The 12,873-nt window shown below is 39.0% G+C and overlaps 1 protein-coding gene across 2 annotated transcripts in view; it reads right to left on the reverse strand.

The window, feature by feature from the left end:
• Nucleotides 1-2,969: 2,969 nt before the first annotated feature.
• The window catches only part of CRYBG1 (crystallin beta-gamma domain containing 1), a 273,376-nt gene continuing 263,472 nt past the window's right edge, over nt 2,970-12,873 (reverse strand). For both annotated transcript variants that reach the window (XM_069077114.1, XM_069077115.1), the window contains one exon: nt 2,970-4,641. In XM_069077114.1, coding sequence (XP_068933215.1) covers nt 4,553-4,641 — 89 coding nt within the window. In that variant the 3' untranslated portion in view covers nt 2,970-4,552. The remainder of the gene's footprint in view (nt 4,642-12,873) is intronic.

The raw sequence follows: 12,873 nt of genomic DNA on the forward strand, positions 1-12,873 counted from the left end.
CTTCTTGCGCTTATTGTTTGGCTCTGGTGTGTGCCCCCGTCTCCTTCCTGACTCTCCTTTTCCACATTTATCAGAGGTTGAATGAGCATGAGTTTTCAGTTTTCAGGAGATGAGGGAAATCGTCTTTACATTTCCCCGAGTCTGTAGCCACTAGTCTGATTTAAGAGTTCCTGACTTAAGATTTTCCACTGCCCACATTTAAGTGCTGCCAGAATGAAGCTGCACCAGAGCTGATTGCGGCTTCTTCTTCCATCATGTTCTTTGTGAAGCTCCTGATTCATTAGGTAATAGGAGTGCTCCAGGGAGCCTGGAGACGGCCTCCAGGAGGCCCTTGGAGGAGCTCTCCACTGCAGGAATAAGGCTCAAGGTTTCTGCTCTGCCCCTTGCTTCCTTGTGGGGGTCAGGAGGCAGGCAGCTGAAGGAAGGCCTGATGCCCAGGACTGTCAGAAGGTAAGCAGGCATGGAGTTGTGGGAGGGAGCACGGGGTGTGTACTTAAGGAGTCCTGCTTCTGCCACTCACTAGCTCTGAGACCTGGGGCAAATCATGCCTGCTCTAAGCCATTCCTCTTCTCCTGGGACAGGGGCTGGACCAGAGGTTTCTTTGGCATAGAGCACTCCTGGATGGGGAAACTCCCTCTGTCAGTGCAGGTAGCACCTTTCCTATAACTTCTGTAGCTTTAAAAAACTGTCCCAATATTGGTCAGAGATTGAACTTGAATCTAGGTCTCTTTGGCTATAAGGTCAATTCTCTGTCTACTACACCTTGTGTCCTCATCTGTAAGAAAGAGATAATCTTATGTGAGCTGCCAAATTCGTGGGATTATGAGGATCAAATGAGATAGCATGTATAAAGATTTTGTAAACTATAAAAACTACACAGCTGTAAGTTGTTTTAAGGACTTTTTTGCAATGTATGTTTTAATTTTTTCCCCAAAGCCCCAAGCTTCTCCATGCAACAAAAATCCATAATTTTAACATAAGTATTCTTCCATTGATGCTATATGGCCCATAAATGATGGAATATGATAATCTTAAAAGAGTCCAAATTGTGAGTCATGCAGACAGAGGTACATAGTGGGCATAAAAAATCTACAGTATATTACCAAGAACAGTTTTCTATGCCAGAAGTGGTATAAAGGATGGATGTAGCACTGGTAAGTGGCTGGTCACCTAACCAACAGTGAGGAATGAACTGGACAGCCAGGTCTGGCACCTATCTAATGTCCAAAGACCTAGAGGTAGGCTCCTGGCACGAGTTGAGTGGACCTCCAGAGTATTCGTGGAACAGTGGACTGGTCACAAAATGCACAGGATGAAAAGGCCTGCCTGGATTATCACCTGGTACCATGGGTGCCCACACCGATGAAGCAGTGCCATCAGCTGTCTGGATCTTCTCATGCTTTCAGCCATGTTAACTGTGCCCGTTAATCCTAGAACTGATCAATAGCCCATCTTCCCAGTCAACTTAGATAGATTTCTCTTTTTGCACATTTTCCTTTGTATCAGAACAAGGAGACCCTTTTACTTGGGCCCTGTTCTGTGTGCTCATATGTACCAGCTTGACTGGTGTGGTTACTCTACATGTAGAACCATCACTTCTCACTCAAGGTGTGTTTAGACTCTCCCTGTCCACTGTGAATTGGATCTCTCTGGTCTGACCTACCACTGTTCCGGCAAAGCTGAAAATATTTTTTGTCAGTTTCTCCTCTCTCTCCTCTCCTACACACATGCACTAGGTGTCCATTTCCAAAACTTTCCTGTGACTCATTCTTCATTCACTTCTCCAGCTCATTTCTCCCCCCCTGGCCCCCCCCCCCCCCCACCAACATCCTCCCTTGTGTATAAGCTCTGTTAAGGTCAGCTCCCTAGATCCTGCCTAGTGAGCCTCTCCTACCCCAATTATGTGAGGTTTCTCCATCTTGCTTTAACCTTTTTCAGCTGCTTCACCTCTGAGACACCCCCCCCCCCCCACACACACACACACACACTTTGTTTATGCTGGAGTCACTGGCTCTTTGGAAGAGGGCTTTCCTCAGCAATCATTATCTGTCTGGCTTTGTCCACCCTGCTTTGCCCTTTTCGTGTTCTTCTGCAGACTTTTTCCTCCTGTGGCAGCTTTTAGCTTCTAGAACCATCACAGCTGTTTGTCCCTTGAACACATAAAGGTAGATAGTGATAGGAAAACTGCTTGGTGCTTTTTCCTAAAGCAGCTAGAGGTAAGAGTGTCATCATCCCTGGGTGGCTTTCTCTCTGGAGCAGAGTTTCTTAATCTTTGTTGTGTCCTGGACCCTCCTGAGCAGTCTAGTGAGGCCTCTGGATCCTCTCAGAATAACATTTTTAAAGTAAGTAGAATACATGGGTTTACAAGGGAAACCGGTCACATTGAAATAGTTACCAGAATTAAAAAAAAAAAGCTATATACATGACTTTAAGAAGCCCTGCTCTAGAGATGAGCCTCTTAACAAAAGATCTGGATTCTACAGCTGCAGCTGCCTGGCTTCACCTCTCTTCCCCGAGGAGGACAAAATGCTCACTTTCACCCAGTGCCGTAGCAGCAGCCAAAGGCACAGTCCCCTTAAGTGTTCTCAGGACCTGAACATAGGGTGGTGGCAGGAGACTCATTCACTATTAACAACTGCTAACAGTTTCCAGTTGGTCTACACACACACGGCATATTATTTTACCCTCACCATCATCCTGTTTCATTGTGCATTCTCATTTCTAATCCACCAACTGATTTTTTTTTTTTTTTTGGCTTTAGAGTGTTGTGCTGTGCCATGGCTAACAAATGGTAATGTGTTAGGCTTTACTGAGTCAGGTTAACATGAAAGAAGCATATTCATGAAATAAATTTAACCCGAGGTGGCAGAAACAAGGGTTAGACTTAGAAGACCTGACTGCACCAGTGTTCAAAGTAAAGAAAACTTAGAATCAGAAGGACATGTTTATGAAAGAGAGACAGACATATATTTCACCTCTATCATGACAGGCTGTTTATTTTGAACCTCAGAGACAAAATTTCAATACTTGGTTTTTACCACACTCAGAATCAGATTAAGAGATTTGCTTCACTAGAGACAAGAACAAAAGCACCAGTGTTGTGTGAACTGAGCCACAGTTGGGGCGAGGAAGGAAAAGGCTGGAGAAGAACCAGCTGTGGTGGCCAGAACTATCGTACTGCATTCATAAACAGCACCCCATGCCCCAGTATGTTGAACACTTTGTAATTCACTTCACCTTTCATATATGAAGTTACCAGCTGTCATGCAGATTTTAGGATCTGCTTAATGTTTGCAGGAAGGGAGGTAACTACAGTTTGGCCAGCTTATATGAAAGCCAGTCAATTGTTGCATGTGTTCAACTACCTCACTTTAGGCACCCAACCCCAAAGATATCTTGACAGGGGCTGTCTGCCCACCCAAGTACTAGGTCTACCTATCCATTTTCTCTGGAGCTAGGGAGATAACGAGGGCTCAGGGCCCAGTGCACTTTCACAAAAGAAGCAAGTACAGCAACTAACAGGACTGGAAATGGAGCCCATTCTCCTGGAAGCTTTTGAGTTTAAGAGAAGGCTCACACTGTTAAAGAGGAGTAAACAAATGAAAACATTTGTAAGCTTATAAGAAAAGGTTCTGTTATCGTGTTGCATGGAACCATCTCTCTGCCTAAAGCAAGTAATGTTCACTCAGAACTGTCTAGGGCCACACACCACTATACTGATAGGTATAATGGCCGAGGAATACTTACTGGGCCAGTGGCACAGCTATGCAACGGCTAGCTAGTATCCCAAGGATACTGCCATTTTAAAAAGTTGCCTGAAGGAAAAAACATTTTGACTGTACTTGACAATTAAACATGATGAATATACATGATGTACTAAAAGCTTTGTGTTCCACCCAGACTTTGGTTGAAAGTCCCTAGTAGTGCCTGGTGTGGCATGATTAATGAATTAACAACCCAAAAATCTTGGGGACCACAATCATGGTCCTAATAAATTATTTACATTTCTTTTCAACAATTCAGCAAACATCATGAAGCAGCCTTCTGTATGCCAGGCACGGAACAGGAACTTTGCAGCTGGTGAATGATCTATCCTTTATATTGCAAATTTCAGCTTCCACTGTTCCCCACCTTTGTATAGTTCAGCTTCTTTTATGGGTCCAGAATGTTTTGGTTGGTTAGTATGTTTACATTCTTTTCTGTCAAGACATCTTAGGGAATAATTTAAAGCAGACAGATTCGATATTAACAACTCTCCAGTAACACAAAACATCTGCTAATAAGGCACTCTTGTTAAGCAGCTCCTTAAAAAAAATTACAGAGAGGGACAGAATCAGTATTGCCAAAACTCAGTGACAAGCTATAGTATAAGTGCAAACTTTGTCCTGAAAAGATGGAATAAATTTCCCAGGCACGATGTGCTTCGAGGCTGAATGCTGGTTTTTTAGAATTCAAATTGAATGTTCCATGTCCAATTTTTCACCAACACTACTCCTTCTATTTAAGTTTCTAGCTGTAGTTCCAGAGTATCTTTTGCATTCTTTGTCCAGAATTACAGGATCAAGGCCTCCCAAACCTGTGTCAACTTCTCTTGGTTGGCAGTGTTGAGAATGATGTGTTTTTGGTCATATTGTGCACCCCCTGAAAGAAAAAGTAAAAATGAAGTGTCACCCGCATGTTATAAATGTAGTACATAGCATGGGTGCCCCTCAGGTTTTTACTTAACTGAAAACATGAACCAGAAGGCAAAAGACCTTATGGAAAGAAGCCCGAGATTTTGCCTCCAACGTGGCACAGGGCTGACTGCTTTGTTTTTAATTATATGATTCCTAATAGCGCATCTGCTATCACCAATAACATCATATAGGGGGTTCCCCACCTCCTTGAAGGTATATAGGGAGAGGCTGACTGTCCACTTGTTAGATATGTTAGAGTGGAATTCCTTTTTATGACTTGTAGCAAAGAGTTGCTGGAGTCCCTTCTGTAATTCTGTGTGTTGTCCTTCAGAGATTTCCGTATCTTTCCAATAGGGAATCACAAATTTGTCTGCTATTGATGGGGTAGGGGAGGGAATGACTGGGGAAAGAGCTACCCTACACAGCTCTAAGGATATAAAGATGACATGAAGAGAATCCTAATCTGAGTTGGAAGGGATCTGAGGCCATCTAGTCCAACCACTAGGTGAAGCAAGCCCTTCTACATATCTCCAACAAGTGGTCATCCAACTTACTTTTAAAGATCAAAATTGAAAAACCTCATGATCTGCTAAGGTAGTCCATTTCACCTATGATATTTCTAATTATTAAGTTCCTTGTACCAAATCTAAATTTGCTTCTGCTATTCTTTTCCAATAAATTAAACAATTAAACAATGCCAGTTCTTGCCAACAATATTTACATAACTTGGATTCCAGTTTCTTAATCACTTTCCCTATAATGTGGCACCCAGAATTAAATACAAGATTCCAAGTGTGGTCTGACATCCCTTGTTCTCAACACCATTCTGCAATTTAAGATTATACTTTTTCTAGTGCCTTATCACTTTTACAATCCACTAAAACCCCTAGGTTTTCTTATAAAAAAACCAAACCTCCATCTTTTACAGTTAATTTTGGGGGCCAAAGTAGAGGTCTTAGCATTGATTTCTAATTTAATTTCATCGTAATATATTTGGCCCACCTTTCTAGTGATCCCTTTCTAGTTTCCTGACATCTGCAAATCTAACAAGAAAGCATGTGACCTATGCCATCTTCTGTCCCACATAAAATGCTGACTATAACTGGACCGAGGGCACTATTGGATAGTGCCCCTATGGACAAGATTTTGACAAGAGCAGCCCTTTGGTTTTAAGAGTGCTTTTCTCACAACAATCCTATGTGGTCGGCAGTATGATAATTACTGCCACTTGAGGGATGACAAAACAGTTTTCTGTAGAGAAAGTAACTTGGCCAGAGTCACAAGGAGTGGCAACTCTAACCCAGAGCTTCTGCCTCGGACACCAGTGCTGCCACACTGTTAAGGGGAATGATGGAGGCCGGAGGGGAGGTGGAGGTGGGAAGGACCAAAGAACCACCAGTCCTATAAAAGCAAAAGTAGGACTTTTTTTATGTCCTCATTAATATTAAGTCAGTATGTCGTCCCCAACAAATATTCACATCATTAACCCTTCTGTATGTAAATTTATTGCCAAGACACAATTAGAACTGCAAACAAAATGTTTCTAAGAAAAAAGGTTTTCTAAGGAGATACTTAACTGAAAGTCTGGCTGGCAAATATTTGTTCTGCCTTCTTGAGGTGCTCTTTAATTGTAAAGTATTAATAAAAGAAAGGCCTCATTTAGGGTCCTATTGGCTTAGAAGAAAAATTCTTTTTCACAGAACACAGACCTCACCACTGAATCAACAGACCTTGTAAAGGCAAGGACAGTATGCTGTTCACCTTTTTAGTCCCTGCAAAATCCAGCACTATGCTTTGGATGTATAGATGCCTCAGTAAAGATTTTCTGAAAAAAGGCTTTGGTGTTATGGTACTAGAGTTCTCATTCCATTTGATTTAACCCAACAGCCCTTGAAGTACCCACAACAAGGCATGATGCCAGAACATAAAGACAAAAATGAAAAGCAGTCTCTGCCCCACAAGAAACTTACCCCACTAGAGATAAAGTAACTTAAGGAGAAAGCATGTGAACAATGGGGATCAGGGAAGACTTCCCATAGAACGTGTACCTGCACTCAGATATGATGAAATACAAGAATTGTTAGAGGCAAGTGTGAGTAGAGATGCATACCAAGCACATCAGAGAAGTTGATGGAGACAGAATGCAGATTTGAGAGAACACCAAGACAGTTGGCTTAAAGTGTTTGTAGGGTACATGAAGTCAGGAAAGTAATGTGAAGGCTGGAAGGGAGGTAGGAGCCAGATTGCAAAGTCTATATTTTATCTGAGAGTTGAGCAGGGCAATGATATGGTAAGATCTGTGTCTTAGGAAGATTATTTGGATGGCTATGTGGAAAACATTAGAAATGAGAAAGACTGGAAGCAGGAAGACCAAGTAAGAAGCTGCTACAATAGAAGAAGATAAATCTGAGCATATATTAATATGCAGGGCATCTGACTTCTATATATGTGGAAGTTGAGATGAGCAGAGAAAGCAGGCTTCAGGAATAAGTATTGTCCAATTATTTTTTAAAGTGTTCACTGAACACCAAAAATATTGTTATGCAACTGCCCTAGATTGAAAGGGAAGAGGAACAAAAGAATATTTAAGAGATACCCTCTTGCAACACTTGTATCTTATTATTAAATGATATATATACACATATATACATATATATATTTAACATATGTGCACCAAGTGGTGTAGCATCCAAATTCCTAGAGGAGAAGGTAAAGGAATTAGAGGAAGAAATAGATATAGCAAAACTATACTAGTGGGAGACCTTAATCTCCCCCTCTCTGAACTTGATAAATCTAACCTCAAAATAAACAAGAAGTTAAGGAGGTGAACAGGATTTTAGTGAGGATAGGTATGATAGATCTCTGGAGAAAAGTGAATGGGGATAAAAAGGAATACACTTTCTTCTCAGCGGTTCATGGCACATACTCAAAAATTGACCACGTTCTAGGGCATAAAAACCTCACAATTCTATGCAGTAAAGGCAGAAATATTAAATGCATCCTTCTCAGATCATGATGCAATAAAAATTATATGCAATAAAGGGCCATGGAAAGACAGACTAAAAACTAATTGGAAATTAAACAATTTAATCCTAAAGAATGAGTGGGTCAAACAAGAAATTATAGAAACAATCAGTAATTTCATTCAAGAGAATGATAATAATGACACAACATACCAAAATTTGTGGGATACATTAAAGGCAGTTATTAGGGGAAGTTTTATATCCCTGAGTGCACACATGAGTAAATTAGAGAAAAGGGAGCTCAACGAATTGGACAGGCAACTGAAAAAACTAGAAAAAGAACAAATTCAAAATCCCCAATTAAATACTAAATTAGAAATATTGAAAACCAAAGGAGAGATTAATAAAATTGAAATTAAGAAAACTATTGAATTAATAAATAAAACCAAGAGCTGGTTTTATGAAAAAACCAATAAAATGATAGACCCTTAGTCAATATGATAAAAAAAATGAAAGAAGAAAACCAAATTATGATAAATATATATATATATACACACACAGTCAATTCTCAACTTTCCTAAAAACAGCACAAAAGTAAAAAATTAAAATACTCATACGCTGAACCTATGGGAAATGGAGTTAGAGTCCTGCAACCACCAAAAACTAATCTTTTGCTAGATATTGCTGAAAATACACTTTTCTGCATGTAATTCTTTATCAGAAAACATTAATTCTGATAATATGCACTTTTCCTAACATAGGAAACATGGTTTCCTAACCATGAGATTACTGATAAAATGTAGAACACGAAATAAAACTGGTAACATGCAAAACATTTTTTCTTGCTAGTAATTCCCTACAATTCTTATGATCTTTTGTGCTAACATTTTTTTAATCAATTTTAGACAATATTCATTTTTTATAACACATGAAATCTAGAGTACCATAAATTCTTAAAACTAAAACATTTTTAAACCTGAATCTTAATCTTCCACTGTCAGATGGTGGTGTGAGGGTATTATATTACATATTATATGGTTGCAAAATCTCTACCTTGACCTTCCTCTGAAAACCAAGGAAGAGGTTTCTGAGACTTTAGTAGATGCTGTTTGAAGACTCGGAGACTGGGCAAGGTCTCAGGTCTCAACTTCACCTCAGAGTTCAAAGGACTTACAACACAAAACTTGAGTTTTAAAGGCAAACATTGAAAAATATGCAACTAATATACAGGGAGCTCTTTATAGCTGAACAAGACCAGTGAGACACCCAGTAGGATACCAATCCTCCACAAACTCACGCACATCTTGCCTCTCATTTTTTCTCTACCGCCCACAGCCTCGGATGTTTGTGGTTGCCAACACAAAAAGTGAAAACGAGGTTACTAATAAAATCACACAAACGCCTAAAGTCAAGAAAGTTAAATGTTAATGTTGAGGACTGACTAGAATATTGTGAAGGATATATGATACAAAATCTTATATACTATACTGTTCATAACACGCTCGCAATTAAAAAAAAATCCCAGAAGCAAAATGTTATATTGGAATGATTTGGGAGATTTTTTACAGGTATAGGTTGGATATTACAAGTCACAATTTCCTCTTTTCTAATTACCATAAGATTTTTTGTGTGTGTGTTCTTTGTGTATATACATGATGATGGCTTTTTCAGATTTTTACAGAATGGAATAATTTTTATTATAATTATTGTGTATAAATAGGATATAAAAATAAAATAATTAGTATTTGTGTAGCTCTTTGACCTTTGCAAAATGCTTTACAATATCTCTCTTATCCTCCCAACATTGCCCCCCTGGGAAGTAGGGGCTTTTAATTACCCCCATTTTTGCAGATGAAGAAACTGGGTCAGAAAGTGGTTAAATGACTTGCCCAGGATCACACAGCTAGTAGCTAAGGTCAAATTTGAATTCAGGTCTTCCTAGCTCTGGTTCTCTTAATCATCATGTGACCTAGATGCTTGAATGAAGAAATCCATCATAAAATTATGAGGCCTTTAAAGGTCATTTAGTCTATTCCTCTGCCTTAAAACAGAAATGCATGTAAATTGTCTTTGAATGATGGGTATATATTACTTTTTATAAAATGTGCAGAGGAATCAATATTAGAATGGAATTTAAGATAGACTTCAATGCTACTTTCCATGGGTCATTTCAGAATGGTGAAGAACACTGGACCACTCTCACCTGAAGATCAATTAAATGAAATACATTTGTGTCCTTAAATCTTGCATTTATCTTATTAAGTATTAAATAAGTAAAATATTTAAAAATAAGCAAAAGTTATAATAGGTGAAAATCCAGCCTCTCATTTACCAGCACCACCGTTTTGCCCCTAGCTTTCTGTGCGACCTCAGGCACATCTCAAGCTTTCTGGGCTTCAGATTCCTCATCTATAAATCAAAGAGTTGGTGCCAGTAGTCTCTCAGGGCCATGCCAGCCCTGAGTTCTAGGGCAGGAAGTTCTAAGTATTTGTTCTTTCTTGACTTGTGGGATTACACAGCATCATTCTGTTGAGTCCACAAGGTGGCAGTGTTCTCATGCACTTGAATATGAAGTTTAAGTACAGAAAAATCCCAGTCTTGACAAGGACCAGGCTAAACACTGACTAGTTTAGGATTGTGCCAAACCTGCTGAATCCAATGATAAAAACAACAATAATAACAGTAGTAACAATCACAATACTTAGCATTGTTATAGTGCTTTGAGGTTTCCAAAGTGTTTTTACATGTCATCTCATTTGACCTTCACAGTCCTGTGAGATGAGTGCATCTCCCATTTTAAATATAAAGAAAAACTGAAGGCTAAAAGAAGTCACTTGCCGAGGGTCACATAGCTATTGTGTGTCTGAGGCTGGATTTAAACTTGGGTCTTCCTGACTCCCAAATCCAAAATTCAGTCTTTGAAAACAACTCCATTATCCCATTTGAAAAATTGAAAATCCAACTGAGAGCCTATTCTATAGCACTCATCTAAAAATAATAAAAATAAGGTGAAGTTAGGCTTTGTATTATCAAGGCTTCATAAAATTTACAAAACACAGTCTAGCTCATTTGTTTGGTGTGAAATAGAAAAGTGCCCATTAATAATTTAAATACAGATTACCCTAAATTGCATGAATAAAAGACCCCACCACAAGGCTGTATTCTGACCATCTCAATAGTGACTGAGATCAGTTTATTTTCCATACATATGCTTTATTAACCAATATTTTTTTTTTGAGGAGAGGAAGAGAGACCATAAAGAACTGAATTGCCCAAGGATTATAACATCTTTCATATGCTGTCTGCTAGTCTTTTAAACATTTCTGTCTTAACTGTCTCTTTAACTTGCTCTGAAATATTACTGATTTCCCCCAGAAGATTAATTTGGTCTGTAAGAAATGTTGAGATGAACATCTCTGTCTTATTTCCAATTATTTTAATGGAAGAAAAAATGACACAGCTGTATGGTGTATCTTAAACAAGAAAAAACAATGGAAGTAGAGGAGGGACACAACAACATTTGTATGAAGGAGCCAAGACCTCCTGCCTTTACCTTGTGGCATATTCTTATGATGAATATGCTAATTTTAAAATAATAATATAAGCAAGAGAAATCATAGTAAGATTTAAAACCAGAAATCAAGTGAGATAACAGCCTTGAAATCTTTTAGGAAATTCAACCAAAATAAAAAAAATATGTGTGTACATTCACTGCAAATTGAATGCCCGTTATCCAATCATGTTGAATACAGGTATTTTATGCCTTCCTTATGGTCCAGCTCCTCTATGAAACCTTCTGTGGTCTCCAACTGAAATGATTCTCCTCCATCTGAGGTCATACCAATCAGACTTCTCTTGTGCCTGCATCATATTCTAATAAAGCACTTGTGTACTTTATTTAGTAAGGTATAGTGGAAAAGTGTGCTAGATTTGAGGTCAGAGGACCGGGATTCAAACCCCAGCTCTAAACTTGGCTGTGGCCAAATCACTTGATCCCTCTGGCCCCTGATTTCCTCATCTGTAAAATGAGATGTTTCAATTAGATTAAGACCCAAATTCATGATTGAGCTATCACTCACTCCCCATAAGAAATGTTAAGATACCTAAAAGCAAAGGGTACCTTATTTTATATCTACCTCCTCTGCCAGTATCTGGTACAGGACACTGCACACAGTAAAAGCTTTTAAAAAGTTTGTTGAATGAAGTAGATGTAAAAGAATATGGGTCAAGTGCCTATTTTAAAGCAGCTAGGTGGCGCCATAGTGCATAGAAGAGTCAGGAAGATTCATTTTCCTGAGTTCAAATTCGACCTCAGGCACTTTAGCTGTGTGACCCTGGGCAAGTCTTTGCCCTGTTTGCCTTAATTTTCTCATCTGTAAAATGGATTGGCGAAGGAATGGCAAACCACTCCAGTACCTTTGCCAAAAAAACTCCAAATGGGGTCACAGAGTCAGACACAACTGCAAACACTGAACACCACCACCTATTTTAAAAAATCTCATTCTGTCCTCACAACAACCCTTGGAGGTATTATTGCTATATGCTATTATTATCCCAGAGTTTTTATTATTATTATTTTATTAATTTTTAATTTTTTAATAAAAAAAACCCTTTTCCCCTCCATATGTCAGAAAATAAAGAGCACACACAGAAATAAATATACGATAATTTTGGCTGGTAGGGAAGAAGGGAAGGGAACAAGCATTTAGTAAATACCTACCATGTGCTACTCAGTAGAAACAAAGCCCTGCCCTCAAGGAGCTTACATTCTATGAGACAATGTATACACAGAGTACACACACAAAAGTAAACTGAAGGTAATGTTGGCTTGGTAGAAGAGAGGGAGAGTGAAAAGAACAAAGGATTGGGATTTAGAGCCTCAGTTTCCTCATTTGTAAAAAGATAATACCGGTGCTTCTTACAGAACCACTATGAGGAAAGTGCTTTGTAAACCTGAAAATACAACAAGATAGAGTGGAACAATCTCTGGACTTGGAGTCAGGAAGATCTGGGTTCTAATCCCACCTCAGACACTAGTTGTTATGACTTTAGGCATGTTACTTTACATTGCTGTGGGCCTCGGTTTCCTCATCTGTAAAATGGGGGAGGAGGGTGTTTGGATTTGTTGACCCTTAAGGTGGAAACTTAAGATGATGTTAGAAAGATATGACTCCCCATCATAACATCATATTGTCTGTCATAGGCTCACTTAGGTTTTCTAATGCTAGGGAAAA

The sequence above is a fragment of the Petaurus breviceps genome, unplaced genomic scaffold (genome assembly GCF_028583685.1).
Source record: "Petaurus breviceps papuanus isolate PSGF00001 unplaced genomic scaffold, PetGlider_PUasm1.0 90977, whole genome shotgun sequence".
Classification (NCBI taxonomy): Eukaryota; Metazoa; Chordata; class Mammalia; order Diprotodontia; family Petauridae; genus Petaurus; species Petaurus breviceps.